The sequence below is a fragment of the Lissotriton helveticus genome, chromosome 10 (assembly GCF_964261635.1).
Source record: "Lissotriton helveticus chromosome 10, aLisHel1.1, whole genome shotgun sequence".
Taxonomy (NCBI): Eukaryota; Metazoa; Chordata; class Amphibia; order Caudata; family Salamandridae; genus Lissotriton; species Lissotriton helveticus.
In genome coordinates, this window is record NC_136071.1 from 106081324 (window position 1) to 106101275 (window position 19952).

A 19952-nucleotide genomic window follows, 5' to 3' on the forward strand; every position below is an offset into this window, starting at 1 on the left:
GAAAACATTTCATGATCACTGCTCATGCACATGCATTCTGATGCACCAGTGACATTTGTGATTGTAATTTACCATTCTAACATGGCGGAGAGACATTTTTGAATGGTAAATAGAAAATAAGGTTTGCATGAAATGCTACTCAAACTAAAGGGTGGAAGGAGCCGGTAGCACTGTGCAGTTGCAGGGCCCATGCAAACATAATAAAAATGTTGGGGGGAATATAAAATGCAGGCGGGTAAAAAGCAGGGTAGGAATTGACTGGCAGGGGAACAATGGGTGAGTGGGTGAGGGAGCAATGAGTGAGCGTGGGGGAAGCACCCACTTGTCAGTGCGCCACTGCCAGGCTCTCCAAAGGTACTATGAAAAACGTTAGGTAAAACCAAAAGCAAGAAAAGTGGTGGTGGCCAGAGTAGGACTTTAGGGCTCATGAACGAAGAGAGAGAGGGAAGATCGTAGCAGCAGAAGAAAAGAGTGGAACTAGAGAAAAAGAAAGGAAATGTCCATCCATGAAGTGCAAAAAAAATTAAAGTTAGTTCCCTCATGTCAGCAGTGGAACTACACAGCTCATCCTATCAAAGGAGTGGTAAAGAAGCTATGCTTTGGGCACAGTACAAAAACAAGAATAGGGCGGGAAGCCATGGAACCAAGAGCATGGAGCAATAAAGGTAGAGAGTTTTTAACAGAGGCCAAATGGGACAACTGTTATTGACATGTGCAGCTTTAGGAACAAATGCAGACATCTGGGATATTCAGAAATTGTGCTAAAATCCATCCATAAGTGCATTTATTGGACTGCTCTGTGAAACAGTGGAGAAACTGAACAAGGCTTGACAGTGCACACTGGATTAGACCAGGTGAGGAAATTTACCCCCAAATGCAGTTACTTGTCTGGGTCAAAAAATTTGCCAGCGAGGCAGGTCCAAAAGCTTCCAATGAGGGTTTCACAAGGTTGCTGATGATTTTTGGGCCCATGGTTGGGAGCAAATGTTTCTGGGCCAGACAGCGTGGCTCAATAGATTCAGCCCAAACAGACCTTTAGAACCTCACATTCACAGCCATAGAGCTCTCGCTAGAGTTCTGTCAGGAGTTGCAGAAGTTATATATAGTTAATACAATACCCTCCAGTGTTCGAAAGTACTTGAAAGTGTAAGGAACTGAAGAATGACACTGTTGGTTTTTTTTTAGGCTTCAGCAATTATTGATCAATACACTAGTTCTGGAAACCCATTGAACTCATCCCAGCTGAACGCGATTGGCACTGATTACGTCTGTCTTCTGAATGATGCTCAACTCAACAGCATCAATCCCAATGCCATCAGGTATGTTACGTCATATTATGTACCCATTTTTCAAACTTATGATATTTTTTTTCCAACTTTTTTTATTTTTTCAATCAACCAAACTTACACATTGGCAGGGTATACAGTAGTCATACAGTGATTGCTTGAGCGTATACAGTTGTCCGTAACAAACTTATGATTTTTGGATACCCTTTCACAGTGTGGTGACCAGCATGAAATTGTACTTCCCCTCTTAGTTAGAGTGTTAAAAATATTCTGTGTTTGAGGTTACCCAGTGAGATTCAGATAATATCTGGCATTTAGTTGAATCAGATTGGAGACCGATGAATGGACTACATCCAGTAAGCTGAGAGACACTATCTGAGGCAAGTTATAAATAGCTGAATTAGCCAAGTGCTTTTATGAAACTCAGTGGAGAATTTCCCTTCTTCTAAACTACTAACTTGTTCATTTTCTAAGAAACCTTTTTCTTCTCAACATGATGGCTTCCCACCTTTCGAAGTCAGTACTATGTACAGCACTACATGGCGGATTAACTATTTCTGTTGCTCTTTTTATTTGTCTCAATTTCTTTTTGGAAAATCAATAAAGTGAAAACACTGGAGTCTCTTTTGAGCACTATTGAGTTTGGAGGCAAAAGTAGTAACATTTAGAGCAAGAATCAGTAAAGCCAATTGGTCTAGCGTTTCAACAGTGTTACCCAACATTGTGACTTGGCCAATGCTTTATGCATATGCTGTCCTATAACAGAAAAAAGAACAAAATGCTTATTTGCCAGGGGGAAACAACATCTGCTTGAAAAAGAAATCAGATGATGCATATGTACTCTTAATTCATTAGGCATGAGCGAAAATGCATTTTGATGCTTTGGCGGCTACAATGTCACCACACATGAATGCGTGCATCATGTAGCAGTGGCCATTTTAAAATATGTAATTTAATGTTCCAAGATGGTGGACGTCAATCGTGAACTGGTAAATTAAAACAAAACAAAAAGTAAAACAGAGTGCTAGTTGGTCCTATACTTGGCCAACCTTGTTTGACCCAGCCAAGTTGGTTAAAAATATGAGGTCCCACCTGAAACCTTTACTTTGCTGTGCGATCAGGTTATGTATTTTCTAACCACTTGCTTTTTACTTGTTAAAGGTGCTAAGAAAAAATCTTACCATTCCTTCCAAAACCTCACCATTGGGTGGTGAACCAGGGGACTATAATTAGTCGCCTAGATTACGTAATTCCCCATTCTCAGAATTGGACGGGGGCCTGCTGAGGAAGCTACATAGGATACAGAACTGGATGGCCATACCTGCATTGGGGCTGCCACAATTTTCCTCTGCATCCGAGGATCTGAAAAACCTGCATTGGATTCCTGTTGACAAGGAAGCCCTTTGCCATGCATTCAATGTAGTCCACTAAAGTGATCCGTAATATCTGATACAGATTTTAAGTGATTCAGTTTGTTCATGCTGCCTCGCCCCCTTCTTACTCCTCCAGCTTATTTCTCTTGTAATTTAAAAATGGACACTGTATTAGATAGGATATATGAGCTAAAATTGCTATGGTGATAAAATAAACAGCGCAAAGTACTAGGGACCAGCACTCACACAATAACACTAGAACGAAATAAAACAATTAATAAAACAAGAAGTCCCAAAAGGAACACATAAACACCTACAGCATAAGGAAACTGTAGTTGGATGGTGCTCCTGAGCTAAAACCGGAAGTGCTGTATTGAGAGCACCAGCCAATAAGAAGGCAGTAAATAAAAGCGACACAGGTGTGAGCCAATTGCAAGCAGCAGGCTGGATTACACTTTGTATAGCGATTACAGCAGGTGTTGCAGACAGCGCATGCGCGCTGCCTGTGCTCCACCTTAAAAAAGCTATGTGCACTGAGCAACAATGCAAGGCCGTCCAGTGGAGTACAGAGTCAATGTGGAAGGAAGCGTATTTTGATACATATGCCGTACTTTTAGATATCTCTCCTAACTGAGGCATTGTTCATACAACAGTGTTGGTGCAATAAGCTGCACACATAACTAATCCCTCCTGACTCCTTCGAGAATCCTTGAGGAAGAATGTATAGCAATAAGGTAGGTGAACACACAAAGACAGGTTGTTTGGAGAGAATGATGGATAGCTGGAATCTAACTGCAAAGCTTCTCTGAGGTATGCAGGGTTCCTTCATTTTCTGGATTTTTTGCTTTTTGATCACCTGTTTATTGGACTTTTTAGTGTGAGTAAGTCCCAGTACTAGTTTCTCACCCATAGTAATCACATGGAAAATGGACTGTGCATGTTTACTCCCAGTGTCCACCTTTTAAGTCTGCAATGCAGTTATGGTATGGGGCACTTGGCTCGTTACACGTGAATGCATGTGTACACCTGTGTGGGCTGCGCATGTGAGACCCAGACTCAGTTCTCCGTGTGCTGCTGCATTGCTTTTGCTCCTGTCTCCCCCTTGCTTCTTCTTCTTTTGAAAGTGCTTTCTGATTTCTTTTCCCTAATTTTTCAATCTTTTCTTCTTCATTTTCCCTGTTTCCTGAGTGCTTTCTCCTTGCTTTCCCTCATTTTCACTGTTTTCTCCTTGCTATTTCTCCAGTTCTTTGTGTGCCTACTGCTTTGTTTCCCTACGTACGTTTTCATTGCTTTCTCCTCGTTTTTTCCTCATTGCCGCTCCCTCTCATTTTCCTGCCTCCCGCCTATCCCCGCCCACTGCCTCTCAGCGCTTCTACCTCCTCCTAGGACCTACTTAATGGGGGCTGTAGCACAACCTCATTCAGTAGGTCTGAGGCCCAGCTCTCTCTGTGCTGATGCATGGCTCTTGCTTCTGTCTTCCTCTCGCTTCTTCCTGGTTTTCTAAGTGCTCTCACCTTGCTTTTCCCTCGTTTTTCACTGCTTTTTCCTCACTTTCCCCCTGTTTTCTGAGTGCTTCCTCCTTGTTGTTCCCTAATTTTTCAATGCTTTCTTTCCTTTTCACCCGTTTCTGTAGTGATTTCTCCTTGCGTTTCCCTCATTCTCAGTGCTTTCTCCTTGTTTGTTCACCTCCTTCTTCTTGCTTTTCCCTCGTTGTCACTGTTTTCTCCTTGATTCTTCACAGTTTTTAATGTCTTCTTCTTTAGTCCCTGTGTTTTCATTCCTTTCTGCTTGTTTATCCTTCATTGCCGCTTGCTGCCGGTTTCCCTCCCTCCCAGCTAGCTCCATCCACAGTGTTCCAGGGCCACTCCCTCCTCCCAACACCTACTTAGTGGAGGCCGCAGCACGACCCCATTGAGCAGGTGCCATAACCCGCTCTCTCTGTGCTGCTGCATCGCTCTTGGGTCTGACTTCCCCTGGCTTCTACCCTGTATTCTGAGTGCTTACTCCTTGGTTTTCCCTTGTTTCTCACTGCTTTCTCCTTGCTTTTTTCCTCCTGTTTTTGAATGCTTTCTCTTTGCTTTTGCCTTGCTTTCACTGGTTTCTCCTTGCTTCTTCCCCAGTTTATGAGTGCCTTCTCCTTGCTTTACCCACATTTTCATTGATTGAACAGATCACCACGAGCCTTGAAACCCTCATGGGTGATTTGCTGTGCTTTATAAATCCTTTATTTACTGATTTCCAGCACTCTGGTCATGGGATGGTGGACCAAATGGGAGGGTATGCTTTTACCTTTGGCTGCATGGATGTTTTCTGTTGATTTAGATTAAGGACACCCCCCCCCCGGGTATTTGTGCTCTGTACAAATTCTGTAATATATCCACTCCATGTGACAAAGTGAAAGTCTGTGGTATTGACTACCATTTTAAATAAAAATATTTTTCAGATAAAACCTGTCACTGAGAACAGTTTATTCTGCATTTCATTTTTAAAGTCTAAACCTTTTTCGATTTCTGTCTTCGAGTAAAGTAAAGCTCTTAATATGGTTCATGCTGTATGTGAGTGAAGACTATTATCACCAATATGCCTTTACCTTCATGATATTTTGGTTCTCAATAAGTAGGCCTCGATATTGTGTTCCCACAATATTTCACAATATTTTTGTCCTTGATACTCTGAGCCCGGATATAGCAACGGCTCTTCCACTAGATTATGCCATTGCGAGGAAAGATATAGAGGGTAAAATTGGTGGAGGTATCGCCATCATTTTTCATAAAGAACTTACTTGTAGCCTGGAACCAGTTAATATCCCTGATTGTGAAGCGGCTTTTTAAAATCACCCTAAACCCTAACTTCACGCTCTCCGGACTCCTAATTTATAGACACCCCGGGAATGCCAACACCTGGGCAGCAAACCTGGCAAGCTTTATTACTCCTTTCCACCTTGACACCAAAAATTTCACTCTAATTGGCGATCTAAACCTACACCTTGATGACCCCACAAATCTGGCATGTAGTAACCTACTAGATGACCTAGCAGCACTAAATGTAAATTTACTTAATTCAGGACCTACTCATAAGGCAGGACACCTGCTAGATCCCATCTTTTCAAATATTCCAGATTTAAAATGGCTTAAAACCAGTCCTATATCCTGGTCAGACCACTATCTCATTCACTTCTGCCTAACACTGCCAGCACTCCATCAAACAAATAGGGCCTGGCCTGTCACCTCCATGAGAAATTGGAAGCTACTCAACGCTGGGAAATTAAATCAAACTCTGGCCATTAAACCGCCTACCCCAGCTATGGATATGGAAAGTATTGCTGATGCTACACATTCCTGGCTGATAAATGCAGCAGACGGATGTCTTCCTCCATCCCAGACTAAAAGGAACGTCCACCGTCCCCCAGCCCCCTGGTTTAATGAACTCTTAAAAATCGAAAAATCAAATGTAAAGCCCTTGAAAGACAGTGGCGGTAGGACTATACACAAGAAAAAAAATCGATATATCACAAAGCCAGAAATGTGTATCACTCTGCGTGCATTAAGGCTCGTGCCCTTTATGTAGCTAAAATACCATAAACACAGCCCCCAACAAGGCTAGAACACTCTTTAATACGGTCAAAGATCTTGCAGGTGCACAATCTTCCGCACCGACCCCCCCCTAAACAAAAAACAATGCCAAGACCTTGCCTCTTTTTTCATTGGAAAAATCGACAAGATCATCTCAGACATCAATTCAACCACCTCTGGGAATGGCCCACAAGAAGCCATCCCCATTCACTCAGCCAAAACAAACATCTTAGATCACTGGCCTCCCATAACTGTAGACTCTCTCAAGTCCTCCCTTAAAACCATCAAGTCGGGTTCCCCCGGGACCCACTACCCGTTAGTGTCTTAAAACAGCTTGATACCTCATCCCTGACCATAATAGCTAACACTCTAAATTCCTCCCTTCAACTTTCTACAGTTCCCTCTCTTTGGAAACATGCCATGATCAATCCACTTCTAAAAAAACCTTCAGCCAACCCCGAAACACTTGCTAATTATCGACCGATATCCTTGCTCCCAGTCTTCTCCAAACTCCTGGAAAGACACATCCACTCTGTCCTCACTCTCTTCACCGAGGAAAATGCCCTCTGTCACCCTTCACAGTCGGGTTTTAGAGCGGGATTTTCCACGGAAACCACCTTGCTGGGAGTAACGGAAAAAATCAGGAATCTCCTCGATGAGGGTCAAACAGTCGCACTCATTTTACTAGACTTGAGTGCGGCTTTTGACACCATCTCACATAGCAAACTCCTGGCCACACTTGGGAGAAATGGCATCAGTGGTGAGGCAATAAAATGGATTGAGTCCTTCCTGACACACAGGATGTTCCAGATTACATCCCCTCTTGCCTGTTCTGACAAGTTTAGTGCTCCACGTGGAGTGCCCCAGGGCTCCATTCTAAGCCCTCTGTTTTTTAATCTCTACCTCAGACCCTTAGCTGATCTAGCCGACAACGTGGGACTCACCCTCATGACCTACGCTGACGACTCCCAGATCATTTTTTCCCTGTCAAACTCTAACCCTGTAGTTCTGTCCCTCCTCAAACAAGGGCTCCAAAAAATCTTCAGCTGGATGTCCACCAACCAGCTGAAACTAAACGGCGATAAAACTGAGATCCTTCTCCTGGGGAAAAATAAAGATTTTTGGAACTCTTCCCACTGGCCCTCAGAGTTAGGAAACCTCCCGACTCCTGCAACCCAGGTAAGAAATTTAGGGGTTATCATTGACAATGCCCTGTCCATGAAACAGCAAGCCAACAAAGTGGCAGGCATCTGTTTCACCATTTTGAAGTGGCTGAAAAAAATACTATGGATGCTGCCCCTCGCCACCCAAAAGACCGTAGTCAATGCACTCGTAACATCTCGTCTAGACTACGGCAACATTCTTTACCTGGGCTCAAATCAGGCAGTCATTAAAAGGCTACAACTCGTTCAAAATTCAGCGGCAAGACTCCTGTGCAGAATTCCAAAAATGGCTAGTGTGTTGAAATACCTGAATGACCTGCATTGGCTCAGGGTGGAAAACCAAGTTAGGTTCAAAGCCCTGAGTTATATGTTCAGGATCGAAGCCGGAACGGCACCAAAATACCTGCAATCGCTAGCCACCCCCTACATACCAGGAAGGAGTCTGCGCTCTCTAACCGCATCAAATTTTGTAGTTCCCAGGTTCAGATTGACAAGAATGGGAGGAAGGTCCTTCTCAGTCCTAGGGCCTACTCTCTGGAATACACTCCCCCCTCACATTCGCAAAGAGGAAAATTATGCCATGTTCAGGAAGAACATTAAAACCTGGCTCTTCCAGAAATAACTCCATAAAGTAAGCACAGCTCATACAAACTGCTCAACCAACTGTCGTCGGCGCTGGGAAACCCTTTTTGGGTAGCTGTGCGCCATACAAATGTAATAAATAAATAAATATATAGCTGCCACCTTCCATACCATGTAATATGGCGCCATACTTTGCCATGCATCGACATATGATAAGAAAGAACATCCGTTCCCTCATTCTCTTAAGACCAGGCATGTTCACAAAATCAGAGTTTCCCCCTGAACATGTCTTACGACTAGGCAGGAGCTTGTGCCATTAAATAAAACTATGCATTATACATTTGCTTAATACAAAACATCTAGGGCCAGATGTACGACGTGATTTTGCATGCACAAACGGGTTTGCAATCCCATTTGCGCATGCAAAATCATTGTTGGCCATGTACAATTCCTAAATAGCGAGTTGCAATTTAATTGCGACTCGTTATTTAGGAATTGCGAGTTGCAGTTAGGAAGGGGTGTTCCCTTCCTAACTGCGTCCGCAATGCTATGTGTGAATGTTTTGTGACTGCAATTGCGGTCGCAAAACACTCGCAAATTACCACCCTTTTCACGAGGTTGGTAATGCAGTCGCAATTTGGAAGGGGTCCCCGGGGGACCCCTTCCACTTTGTGACTGTCTCTAAACCTATTTTTTAAGGGCAGGCAGAGGTCCCAGGGACCCCTGCCTGCCCTTTAAAAATTAAGGGAAAATGTTTCATTTTTTTTTTTTTAAATGCATCCCGTTTTCCTTTAAGGAAAACGGGCTGCATTTAATTAAAAAAAGAGCTGCTTTATTAAAAAGCAGTCCCAGACATGGTGGTCTGCTGAGCCCAGCATGCCCCATTCCTGGGAGGACTGGCTTTCCCAATGGGCTCACAAATTGCGAGAGGCTCATTAATTTTAATGAGCTTTGCAATTTGCGACCCCATTGGGAACCGGAAAACAGAGTAATAACACTATTGTACATTTCATTTAGTGCCTCGCAATTTGGGACTCGACATGAGTCGCAAATTGCTAGGCGATAAATGAAAGGGACGTACATCTGGCCCCTAATTCTTTACTAAATAAATTCAACAGGAGTTTTGCCTTCAATTCCTTTTAAGGTATGAGGCGAATACAGAGTGAAATTAATTGTAAAAAAGTTGTCCACTTGAAAGCATTTTTTCTTCATATGTATTACTGTTCTCCCTTTCGCCTGTTTTCCCTATAACTGTTTCTAATTCAGATACCTGACTCTTCTTTTATTTTCCACGCTCTCCACTCAAAAACTAGTTTCTTCCTCACCTCATACCACTTATATGAATAATTTTATGTAAGCCAAACTAAAGAGCTAGAATGTCAAGCCTTCCCATAGTACAACACTGCTCATGGTCAGATTAGCGTCTACTAAGGGTGGGCTGACAAAATTCAAAATTCAGTGTTTTCTGGTAATATTTAGTAGACAATCCAAACATTGTGTCCTATGATAGTATAATTTATTAACCCTCAGAGACCAGTAGTGGCCAACAAACCCTCTGCTGAAAATCCCTCCAGAAAGCTGTTTTGGGGTTTCTTGTGGCAGTGCCTTGACCTCCCACCTGTGGTGAGAGAGTAAGTGGTTCATTTTCTCCAGTAGTAGCTTGGCAGGTTGTGTTCCTAAGTGAGATTTGGTGATGTAAGCCGAGGAAGGGAGAGTAGCAGCAGTAAATGATGAGGTGCAAGTCTGAAATATAATTTTTCTGCCATTCATTCTCTCATGGCCCCTTCATGTCTTGTTACAGGTATGCCATGGATCTGGACACTTCCGCCTGCAATGAGTCTGTGAAGATGGTGCTTTACGCTAAAGCAGCAGCCGCATTTCAAGATGCAAAGGACCAGACCCCAGCTTACTATAATCTTATAAAACCAAGCCTCAGTAAGTACCAACCATCAATTACTCAGTGGGTCAAACCCCCTGGTGTTATAAAATGTCAGCGGTCATAGGCCCTAGGAGTTGGCACCACCTGCCAACCTACTGATTCTTAAGGCATTATGAATACACCTCTTGATAAATTGACCCTATGAATATAAAAAGAAGTAAAAAAAGGAAGAAAGGCATAAACAAATAAACAAACAAATATAAAGTACTATTTTATCTAGATATAGAAGCGACATATCACTCCACAGCCTTAGAATACGAAGAGTGAATTAAGGGCCTGATTTAGATCTTGGCGACGGGTTACTCCGTCACAGCGGTGACGGATTTCATGTCTGCTGAAATATAAATCCTATAGGATATAAAGGGATTATTATTTTGGCGGACTCGATATCCGTCACCATTGTATGGAGTAACCCGTCCACCAAGGTTTAAATCAGGCCGTAAGTGTGAACTTTAAAACAGAAAGTACATTTGCCCTGTTGCTCATGATATCAGCAGTTCCTGTGTCTTTAAAATCATAAACATTGTGGTGCAAAGTGTTTGCTGCTCTCAGTAAACTTTTTTAACTCGATGGCTTTGAAGGGAATTTTGTGGTACTTAAAGGACATAGATAGATAGATAGATAGATAGATAGATAGATAGATAGATAGATAGATAGATGCCCGGCTATCAGTCAGGAGGATACAGTTAAAATGCCCTTGGCCTAAACACAGGCTCAACTTAGATAATGATATGGTTCTGTTTCACAACAAACTCAGGTTTTAAGATTTTGCTACTAAAGTTCTGTTGCTACTGTCATTTCGTCTGGCCATTGCCAGAGGCTGGAGTTTTTCTACCTAGAAACGTATCTTTGCAATTCAATCAGAGTTTCAGAGGTGACTGCTTTTGTCACAGAGATTCTTTTGTTACTGTGCAGTTCATAAGTGACAATCGTTATCTCGCACAATGATCTATAAACTGTCATCAAAATTCTGGTTGTAAACTGCATGGTACAAGTTAGTAGCATAGGGCCATATGTATCAAGGCTAAATGGGTTCGCAAATGCCGAAATTCGCAGAATTTCGGCGTTTGCTAACCCATTTTCGCAAAATGGTATATATGAAAGTATTTGGGTGCAAAATAAGGAATCGCAAAATTTGCCATTCCTTTTTTTGCGATTGCAGTTAAGGAATCGCAAATTTTGCAATTCCTTAAATGCAATGTATGATGCAAAAAAATATTCCAAAATGGCCTTAAGGAATCGCAAATTACCACCAACTTGTAGTTGGTGGTAATTTGCGATTTCTTTTACAAATGCACTTTATGCAATTTGTAAAGGTGCCATATGCGCACACATGTCATTTTCAGGGGTGCAGCAGGATGTTCTTGAGACACCCCTGCACCCTTGAAATTATTCTCAATTTGCGATTAGCAAATTGCGAATCGCAAATTGAGAATAATTTCACATTCATTCCTATGGGCCTCCTGGCCCATAGAAATGAATGGTAAATTATTCCTTAATTGCGATTAGCAATTTGCTAATCGCAATTAAGAAATTTTAAAGAATCGCAAAAAAAAGCGATTTTCTACATACATACCATTTTGCGATTTCTAAATAGCGATTCCTTAATATTCTCTATTAAGAAATCGCAAAAGGGTATGTTGATACATATGGCCCTATGTTTTTTACCAGTCTTTCATTATCCTGATGCTGCTAAAAAGGTTTATTTGGGTGGAAATAAATTTTTATTGTTAAAGTCAATGTTATCCACTGTGTTATGTTCTGGATCCTGAGTTTGTGCTTCACCAAACTGTGGTGTTGGGTTCAAATCAGGCCTACATACTCTGCTAAACTCTCGAACACCTTAGTATAGAAGTTGGCACGGACACTGGAAAAGGTAAAAGACAATTTTATTAAGACCCCATGGGGTGGTGATACATTCCTACAGCACCCTTCGGCAATGTAAGAAGTAGCACACCGAACATCGGTGCGCGACCTCTTTTATATGGTTTAATAGCAATAAAAAGATAGGCGGTTACAAGTTTACACATTTTAGGTACATATAAGGTCATTTTTGGAACACAGCCAACACGTGGGAGGAGTTACAACAGCACTGGTCAGTTAGCGTGAACATTCCTGAAGAGTGACCAAGTAGTGCGTAATGCGCATGTGCGCTTGACCAGTACTAAAAATAGCCTGTTGCCGAGCAAACTAGTGACCATGGGTATCGAGAAAGGACGAAAGGGCACACTGACCACGAGGCAGCGTGTTCATTGAAACGGAAGTCAAAGGGATTCAAAATGGCCCCCGTTCGTTTTGGTCAAGTATACAGAAAAGACCGTGTAGCTGTGCTAAACGCTAACTCAGGAGCTGCCAAAACACGACAGACGGCCCTTTTAGCGTTTAGCAAAAGCTACCTCATAGTGGACATAGTCAGAACGTTCATCCTCAATGTTAATAGCCATAATTTTTAATACTTCATCATTGCTCAGTTTCTCTTGCTTGACAATAGTTCGTTTGGACGGAATGCAGGCTGTGATACATATAGAACATAATGTAGGGCCACATTGAATACATAGACAAAGGAAAAATAGTACTCCAATAAAAACACAGAGAATTGTTAGCAATTTCCAGCCCCAAGTACTAAGCAGGGTCCAGAACCAACCAGAAAAAGTCCATGTTCCATTCTCTGGGTGGATCTCAGCAGCTATCTTGTGTAATTTTGTAATCGATTCATATACAGAAGGTGAGTTATCTGGCACGTACACGCAACAACTACTTCCGATGACGCGGCATGCTCCACCTCTATCAGCTAGTATCACATCTAGAACCATTCTATTCTGGAGCGCTACAATTCTGGTAATTTGCAATTCCTCAGTAATGTTCCCTAAAGCAGAAGCAGTTTCGTTGGCAACGGCTTCCACCACACGTGTAAGCCGCCTTATCTTTCTACTATTTAATGCAGCTCCTACAAATGAAAATAACCCCAAATTGAAATCTACATATTGTTGCAAAGTGGTATCAGTCTGGTCTATTTCATCAAGGTCTATTGATCGTTTCGCTCTATTCAATATGAAATCATGGTACAAAACATAATCATTGTGATACATAGGAGGAGCAATAAACACAGGTGGTAATACAAATGCTATATAACACGTTCCCAACCATCCCAATGGTAGACGATGGTATCCCTTATTTCCACAAACGAAGTATGTATTATGCGAAGCTACAAATGCAATTCCAGTTGGTGTATCAAAGGTAAGTGTAATATTACATTCACTGCGACCTACGGGAATTGTACCTTTATTTCTAATACACAAATCTGCTTTTGTATCAATCACAGTTATTATATGCATGTTCGTAACATTTATAAGTCTTTGATTCGTATATACACGAGGCGTAGAAATATTGTCCGGACGATATTCTTCCCATTCAAATTTAGTTCCTTCAGCGTGTGGATAGCCATCTTTATCGTTATAGCATATTTTATTCAACCGAAAAAGTAATCCACCTTTCGTTGGCCATCGCAGAGTAAAAAGAAGAGTGTACCAAGCATGACAAGAACCATTATGAGAAAACGGGAGAGGAATGAGTGGTGTTCCTCCCTTCTTCTGATGTCCGGGCAACATTCCACATACCCAACAATTGGACGTATTGGTCATGTTATGAGTATGATGCAAAATCTTAATAAAACTGTTGTTCAAATAAGTCTGCCTATGTCTTTCTTCATGGAAAGGCAGAGTGAAATGAAAATGTTCAGACGGACTTGGAGTGGTGGGCAGTAAATGTTCTCGTGCAGGAAACAACAGTTCTATAGTCCAAGCTAATACTGCGATCACCACTACAGTCAAGACAAACAAAACAGCACCAAGAATTCTCCCTTTTCGTGTCGAAGGAGATGCCATTGTTCATAAAACAATACTCTTCAAAAAAAGAAAAAAGCAACACTAAGCGAGAAAAAGGAAAAACGATGGTTCTGAACCGAGGCTGCCGTTGATTTGTTCTCCGGGATTCAAGACGGGTGTCGCTACACTGGGCAGAACTGATCCCCCCCCCTTGATATTCCCGGCTTCCGTTTCACAAACCTCAGAGCGGTTACCAACCAGTTTCAAAAAGAACACAAAAGGAAGCTTATTTCCTGGGGCGTAGATTATATTTCACTTTATCAGAAACAACGTGGTCCGGGAAGGCTCCCTCCAATTCATCAGGCGTGACAGCTGGGCTCTTTTCTGTATCCAAAATCTTTCTGTAGTCGGATAGTACCACAGGGCTCACCAGATCCGGAGAGACACGTCGGCAGTGCGTTGAATGAATCCACCGCTTCTTGTTGGTGACTCTCACAGCAGTCCGCGTAGCCAGCAGCACTTGCTCAGGGCCATGCCATCTCGGTTCCAAACTGCTGGATCGCTCAAAGATTTTGACCATCACGTGGTCCCCAGGGCGGAGATCGTGAGCCTCACCAATGGAGTTATCAGGGAGCGCCTCTCGAACCTGTTGATGAATAGAAAGCAAATCATTTGTCAATCGTGCCAGATAATCGTTCATCATTATACAAGGCATATCATGTATCAAACGAGGTTTTGGAACTCCCCAGATATTCATAGGCCTTCCAAACACTACTTCATAGGGTGTGAGGCCAGATCGAGAATGTGGCACTGATCGAATGGACAGCAATGCCAGAGGCAAAGCGTCCGGCCATTTCAGAGACGTCGATGCCACTATCTTTGCTAGCTTCAGCTTCAGAGTTGCATTGTATCGTTCTACTAAACCTGCTGATTGCGGATGAAAGACAGCATGGAATCGTTGTTTGATTCCCAATCCTTTCAGGACATATTCCACTACTTTTCCAATGAAATGAGGGCCATTATCACTCCACATAAGTTTACAAACACCATAGCGCGGGAAGTACTCCTTCAGTAACACCTTAGCCGTTGTCAACGCTGTATTGTCTTTCGTAGGGTAAGCCTCAATCCATTTGCTGAAGGCACACACCACTACTAGAACATACTTGAGATTATTACAGCGTTCCAGCTGGATGTAATCCATTTGTAGTACTTCGAATGGTGCAGTAGGTGGAACAAACCCTCCTTTAGGAGTATGAGTCCCTTGTCCAGGATTATGCTGCAAACATATCAGACAGGTCTGCACTACTCTCTTAGCCGTGCTAGCAATGTCAGCATTTTCCCAAACTCGTGTAAGCAATTTAGTAATTGCGAGAGCTCCAATGTGTGCCAGTCCATGTGTCATTTGCACCATTGTTTGTAAATAGGCCATGGGTAGTCTCCATCTCTCCATATCTTTACTACGCCAGCAACCCTCATCATCCAATACTCCCTCGGTGGCCCATTTCACAAGTTCTGCCTCAGATGCTGACTTCTGTATATCGAGTATTTCTTCTCTAGCATCATGCCACCGCTCAGCCTGTGACTTCACCACATACATGGGGAAATTATTTTGTAGCATAGCGGTCTCTCTTGCAATGCGATCTGCAAAAGCATTGCCCTGTCCTATTTTGTCCGTCACCTTTTTGTGTGCACTACACTTGACTATTGCAACTTTCTTTGGGCACAACAGTGCATTCAGGAGATCGCGTACCAACTCTCCATGCATGATGTGTACTCCGTGTGAAGTCAGGAATCCTCGTTCCTTCCAAAGTAGGCCAAAATCATGCACTACTCCAAAAGCGTAACGACTATCCGTGTAAATGTTCACACATAGTCCAGCACTTAACTCACATGCCTTCGTTAAGGCTATCAACTCAGCCGCTTGAGCTGATTTTTGAGGTATCCGTGCTGCTTCTACCACAGTCTTAAGTGTCGTGATCGCATAAGCTGCGGAAGTCGTACCATCTGGTAGCCTCACACATGACCCATCAACCCACAGTTCCCCATCCACATCTGGAAATGGCGTATCCTGTAAATCAATACGACCCTTTGTCTGTTCCTCAGTCAGAAAAACACAATCATGTTGTTCTTCCTTCTGGGTTTCAGCAACAGGATCCGGCAATAAAGTAGCAGGATTTAGTGCTGCACATCGTTTTAGTGTGATGTGCGGTGCCAACAACGTTAGCTCATATCCTGTCAGACGGGCACTGGTTAGATGCTGTGTTTTCGTTTGGTTCAGTAACGCATCTACTGCATGGGGAACTAGCACCAACAATTTGTGTGACAAAACTATTCCCTCACTTTGTCGTATCGCTACTGCTGTTGCTGCAACTGCTCGAAAACATCCAGGCAATCCTCGAGCCACAGGGTCGAGTACCGCCGAGAAGTATGCACAAGGCCTCTGTTTGTCTCCGTGTGTCTGCACTAACATTGACAATGCACACCCATCCTTCTCGTGTACATATAATGTAAAGATCTTCGTGTAATCAGGTGTACCCAACACTGGTGCAGAACAAAGAGCCTGTCTCAATTGCTCAAAAGCATTCTGACATTCATCCGTCCATTCAATGGGAATCGGTGTATCTTTAGACAACAATGCTAACAATGGTTTAACGATATGTGAAAAACCCAATATCCATTGCCTACAAAAAGACGTCAAACCTATAAAGGCGCAAACATCCTTCTGGGTGCGAGGGACTGGAGTATCTAGGATTGCTTGAATCCGATCTGGTGTCAATGCACGGCCCTCCTTAGACAAAAGATGACCGAGGTAGGTCACCTTTGGTCTACAATATTGCAGCTTTTTCTTCGAAACTTTATGATTATGTTTGGCTAGGAAGGAAAGCAAAGAAAAGGTACTCTTCTCACATTGTTCTGGCGTGTCTGCAGCTAGTAAAATATCGTCTACATATTGAATGAGAACCACTCCCTCCTGTAAGTCAAAAGAATCAAGCTGTCTTTTTAATGCCTGACTATAAATGCTAGGACTTTCAGTATAGCCTTGAGGAATTCGACAGAATCTGTACGATTTATTATTTAATGTAAAGCCGAATAGATATCGACTGTCAGGATGTACAGGGATCGAAAAGAAGGCATTCTTCAAATCGATAACTGTAAAAGTAGTTGCCGTCGATGGAACCAACGTAAGCAACGTGGTGATGTCAGACACCACTGGGTACTGAGGCACTACTATCTTGTTTATTTCCCTCAAATCAATAATGAAACGATAAACCTTAGTATCTGTGTCTCTCTTAAGGATTGGTAAAATTGGGCTATTGCAAACATTATAAGAAACTTCCTCAACTACTCCTGCAGAAATCAAATCATTGACAATGTATATTAATGCAAGTTCCCCTTCTCTAGAAATCTTATATTGTGGGACACGTGGTAAAGATACTTCCTCCTTTACAGTAATTCGTACTGGAGGGATTAACATCTGCCCCACATCCGTGTCAGAAGTGGCCCATAACGTATTTGGTAAGGAGGCCAATACTTCAGATTCATGGAGAAAACACACTCGCTCAAAGTCTGGGTAATTCTCATTCAGCACAACTCGCACTCCTTCTGGGGCACAGCGAATAGTAGCTCGAAAGTGTTTTAACATATCGAGTCCAATAATATTATCGGGTGTATTTGGGGACAACAAAAAGGGACAAGGGGCAGCAAATTTATCAACATGAAATGCAACTGGTTGAGACAGTGGGCTAGAAGTAGGTGTTCCATCGAACCCTATTGCTGTAATTACCTCGCCAGACAGGGGAGCCCTTGGAACCAAGTATTTGGACAAAGCGCTACGAGTAGCTCCTGTATCGACCAGAAATTGGTCAGTAGAACCCAAAACATGTGCTTCTATGTATGGACCCCTCTGATCAACTGGTACCTCAACCGATTCCACACCCCATCCTACGCAATCCTATGCGTAATGCTCATCCTGTAGTTCAGCAGGACCACCCTCATTTATCTGATATTGATTGCGATTATCAAACGTATTATAATCCGACTGACCACGACCCCTTGCTCCATATCCTCCACGATCATTCGTGCCATAACCTCCTCTCGACCCTCCATAATAATTCCTAGATCTCCCACTTCCTCGTCCCCTCAAATTACGCTGCTCTCGAAACACCGGACAGTCTGTAATCCAATGCCCAAACTGTTTGCAGTATGCACATTGATTCACAGAAATGTCAGAACGAGGGGGAGGAGCATTACTGTATGATCCTCGCCCTCCTCTATTGTTCCCTCTCGTAGCCTGAACCTGAGCTAACATTACCTTCGTCTTCAAATCCTTCGCCTTCTTATCACTACTTTCTTTCGTCTCTAATTCCTGTCTTTCGTAATATTGAGCCATAGTCAATAAAGAAGCAGGGGTTGCTGTGGTCCATGAACTTTCACTCGCTTTTAATCGTTTCGCGATCTCCGGTAGGAGATTAGCTACATACTTATCAACGAATAGATGCCTGCCAGTATCTTCTGTCAATAATTGACCACTGTAATCATGGAACGCTTCCTCGAAGCGGGAGAAAAAATCAGAAACTGATTCATCCGCTTTCTGCTTACACGAGGCTAATATAGTCCAATCAATCTTTTTAGCGGGAGCAAGAGTCTTTAATATTGTTAGTATGGCACCTGGAAGATCTAATATTAATTTACACGGTTTACATGCTGGTTCTCTATCTAAATCAGCCTGAACAATATCTTTCCAAGTGGCCCCGAGAGTCGCCTGGTCATCAAACCTACGAATCACTCTCCACATATCAGGGGGCAATATCAGCCCGAAAAATAGATCAATATCAACTAACGTCATGATACATGAAGAAATTGCACTTTCAACATTTTCATAAAAAGCCGCAGGGTTTTTACGGGGATCAGGTAACGCATTCTTAAGCGCCATAACATCTGCTCTATTCCAAGGCGTATAAACCCAATTATATACAAAATACCCTTTCGCGTCTTTGGAGCTTTTATCATCATCTGTGCCATCCCCTTTATGAGGGACATATAAAGGCGCAGCTTCTCGCATAGGTCTAACATTAATCGCAGCGATCTTATCTGTTTCAAAGATAGGGCATTCTTTGGATATCCCCGTCGCTCCGGACGTAGACGAATTCTTCGATTTTTCCAACTCCCGTAGCCGTGTCGTCTCACTACGCAGTTCAAGCAACCGCTTGAAGAAGTCGTCCGCATCTGAAAGAACAAAAAGACCTTTACGAAAATTCTCACGAGTCTTAGATATCTCCTTAGGTTCTAACTCGAGAGAATATTTTCTATATCGCTCAACAACTTCATCTCCAAAATGATCTAAAAAATACAGTCGTTCCTTATCAGACCACTGCTCCATTTGTTTAGTAACATCAGAAACAGTAACAGTATTACTATTTAGCTTTCGCGCAATCGAGCGCAATTCCGTAGCTCGTTCCGTATATAACCTGGTACGCTGTGTTCGATCACTATCCTCGTCCGAGTCCTCGTTCGGAGCCGTAGGTGCGACGTACGGAGGCGGACAACGATCTAGCAATGAAAAATCATCTGTTTCATTAGTAAGAACTGGATAGAGAGGACGCCTGATAGGGAATTGACCATTAACCTGCAGATTACGTTCTCGTCTCTCCCTCTCTTTCTTTTCCTGTAATTCCTTCTCCTGTAGCTGTAAAGCTTTGTCATGTGCAGCCTTCCGCTGCACTTTCTCCGCCAAGGCTTCCTCACGCTTCGCTCGTTCACGCACCTCTTTCTCCCACGTACGCACACAATCAAACATATCTTGTCTAGACCTTCGCTGAAACAAACACTGCTCGACATACTGTACCTTTCGAAGGTCAAATGACCCATATAGTGGCCACTGTAATTCACGATCAGTCTTAGTATACTTATGCCATAATGCACTATACATTATAGGTGGAATACCGTATTTAACATACATTTCACGATTTGGAGTCCCCTCTGGGGGAGCCGGCTGTTTTTCACTCAATCGATAATTGGTACCATTTTCAGAACAGCACATCCTACGGAGTGTGCTAAAAACAGGCATGTTTCAAAAAGTACCACGAAACCGCGATACTACAAAATGACACCTAACACGGTGCACTCATTCAAATCAAAATAAATCAGAGAAATATCCCTACATGCCTGCCTATGTGAGGTGCACTTCACATATTCAAATTCAATATTCAAATT

General features: G+C 42.7%; 1 protein-coding gene across 1 annotated transcript in view; it reads left to right on the plus strand.

The window, feature by feature from the left end:
* The window catches only part of LOC144785986 (uncharacterized), a 252354-nt gene that overhangs the window by 217632 nt on the left and 14770 nt on the right, over positions 1-19952 (plus strand). Inside the window, exons 29-30 of the mRNA XM_078664891.1 lie at positions 1186-1319; positions 9778-9911. Coding sequence (XP_078521017.1) covers positions 1186-1319; positions 9778-9911 — 268 coding nt within the window. The remainder of the gene's footprint in view (positions 1-1185; positions 1320-9777; positions 9912-19952) is intronic.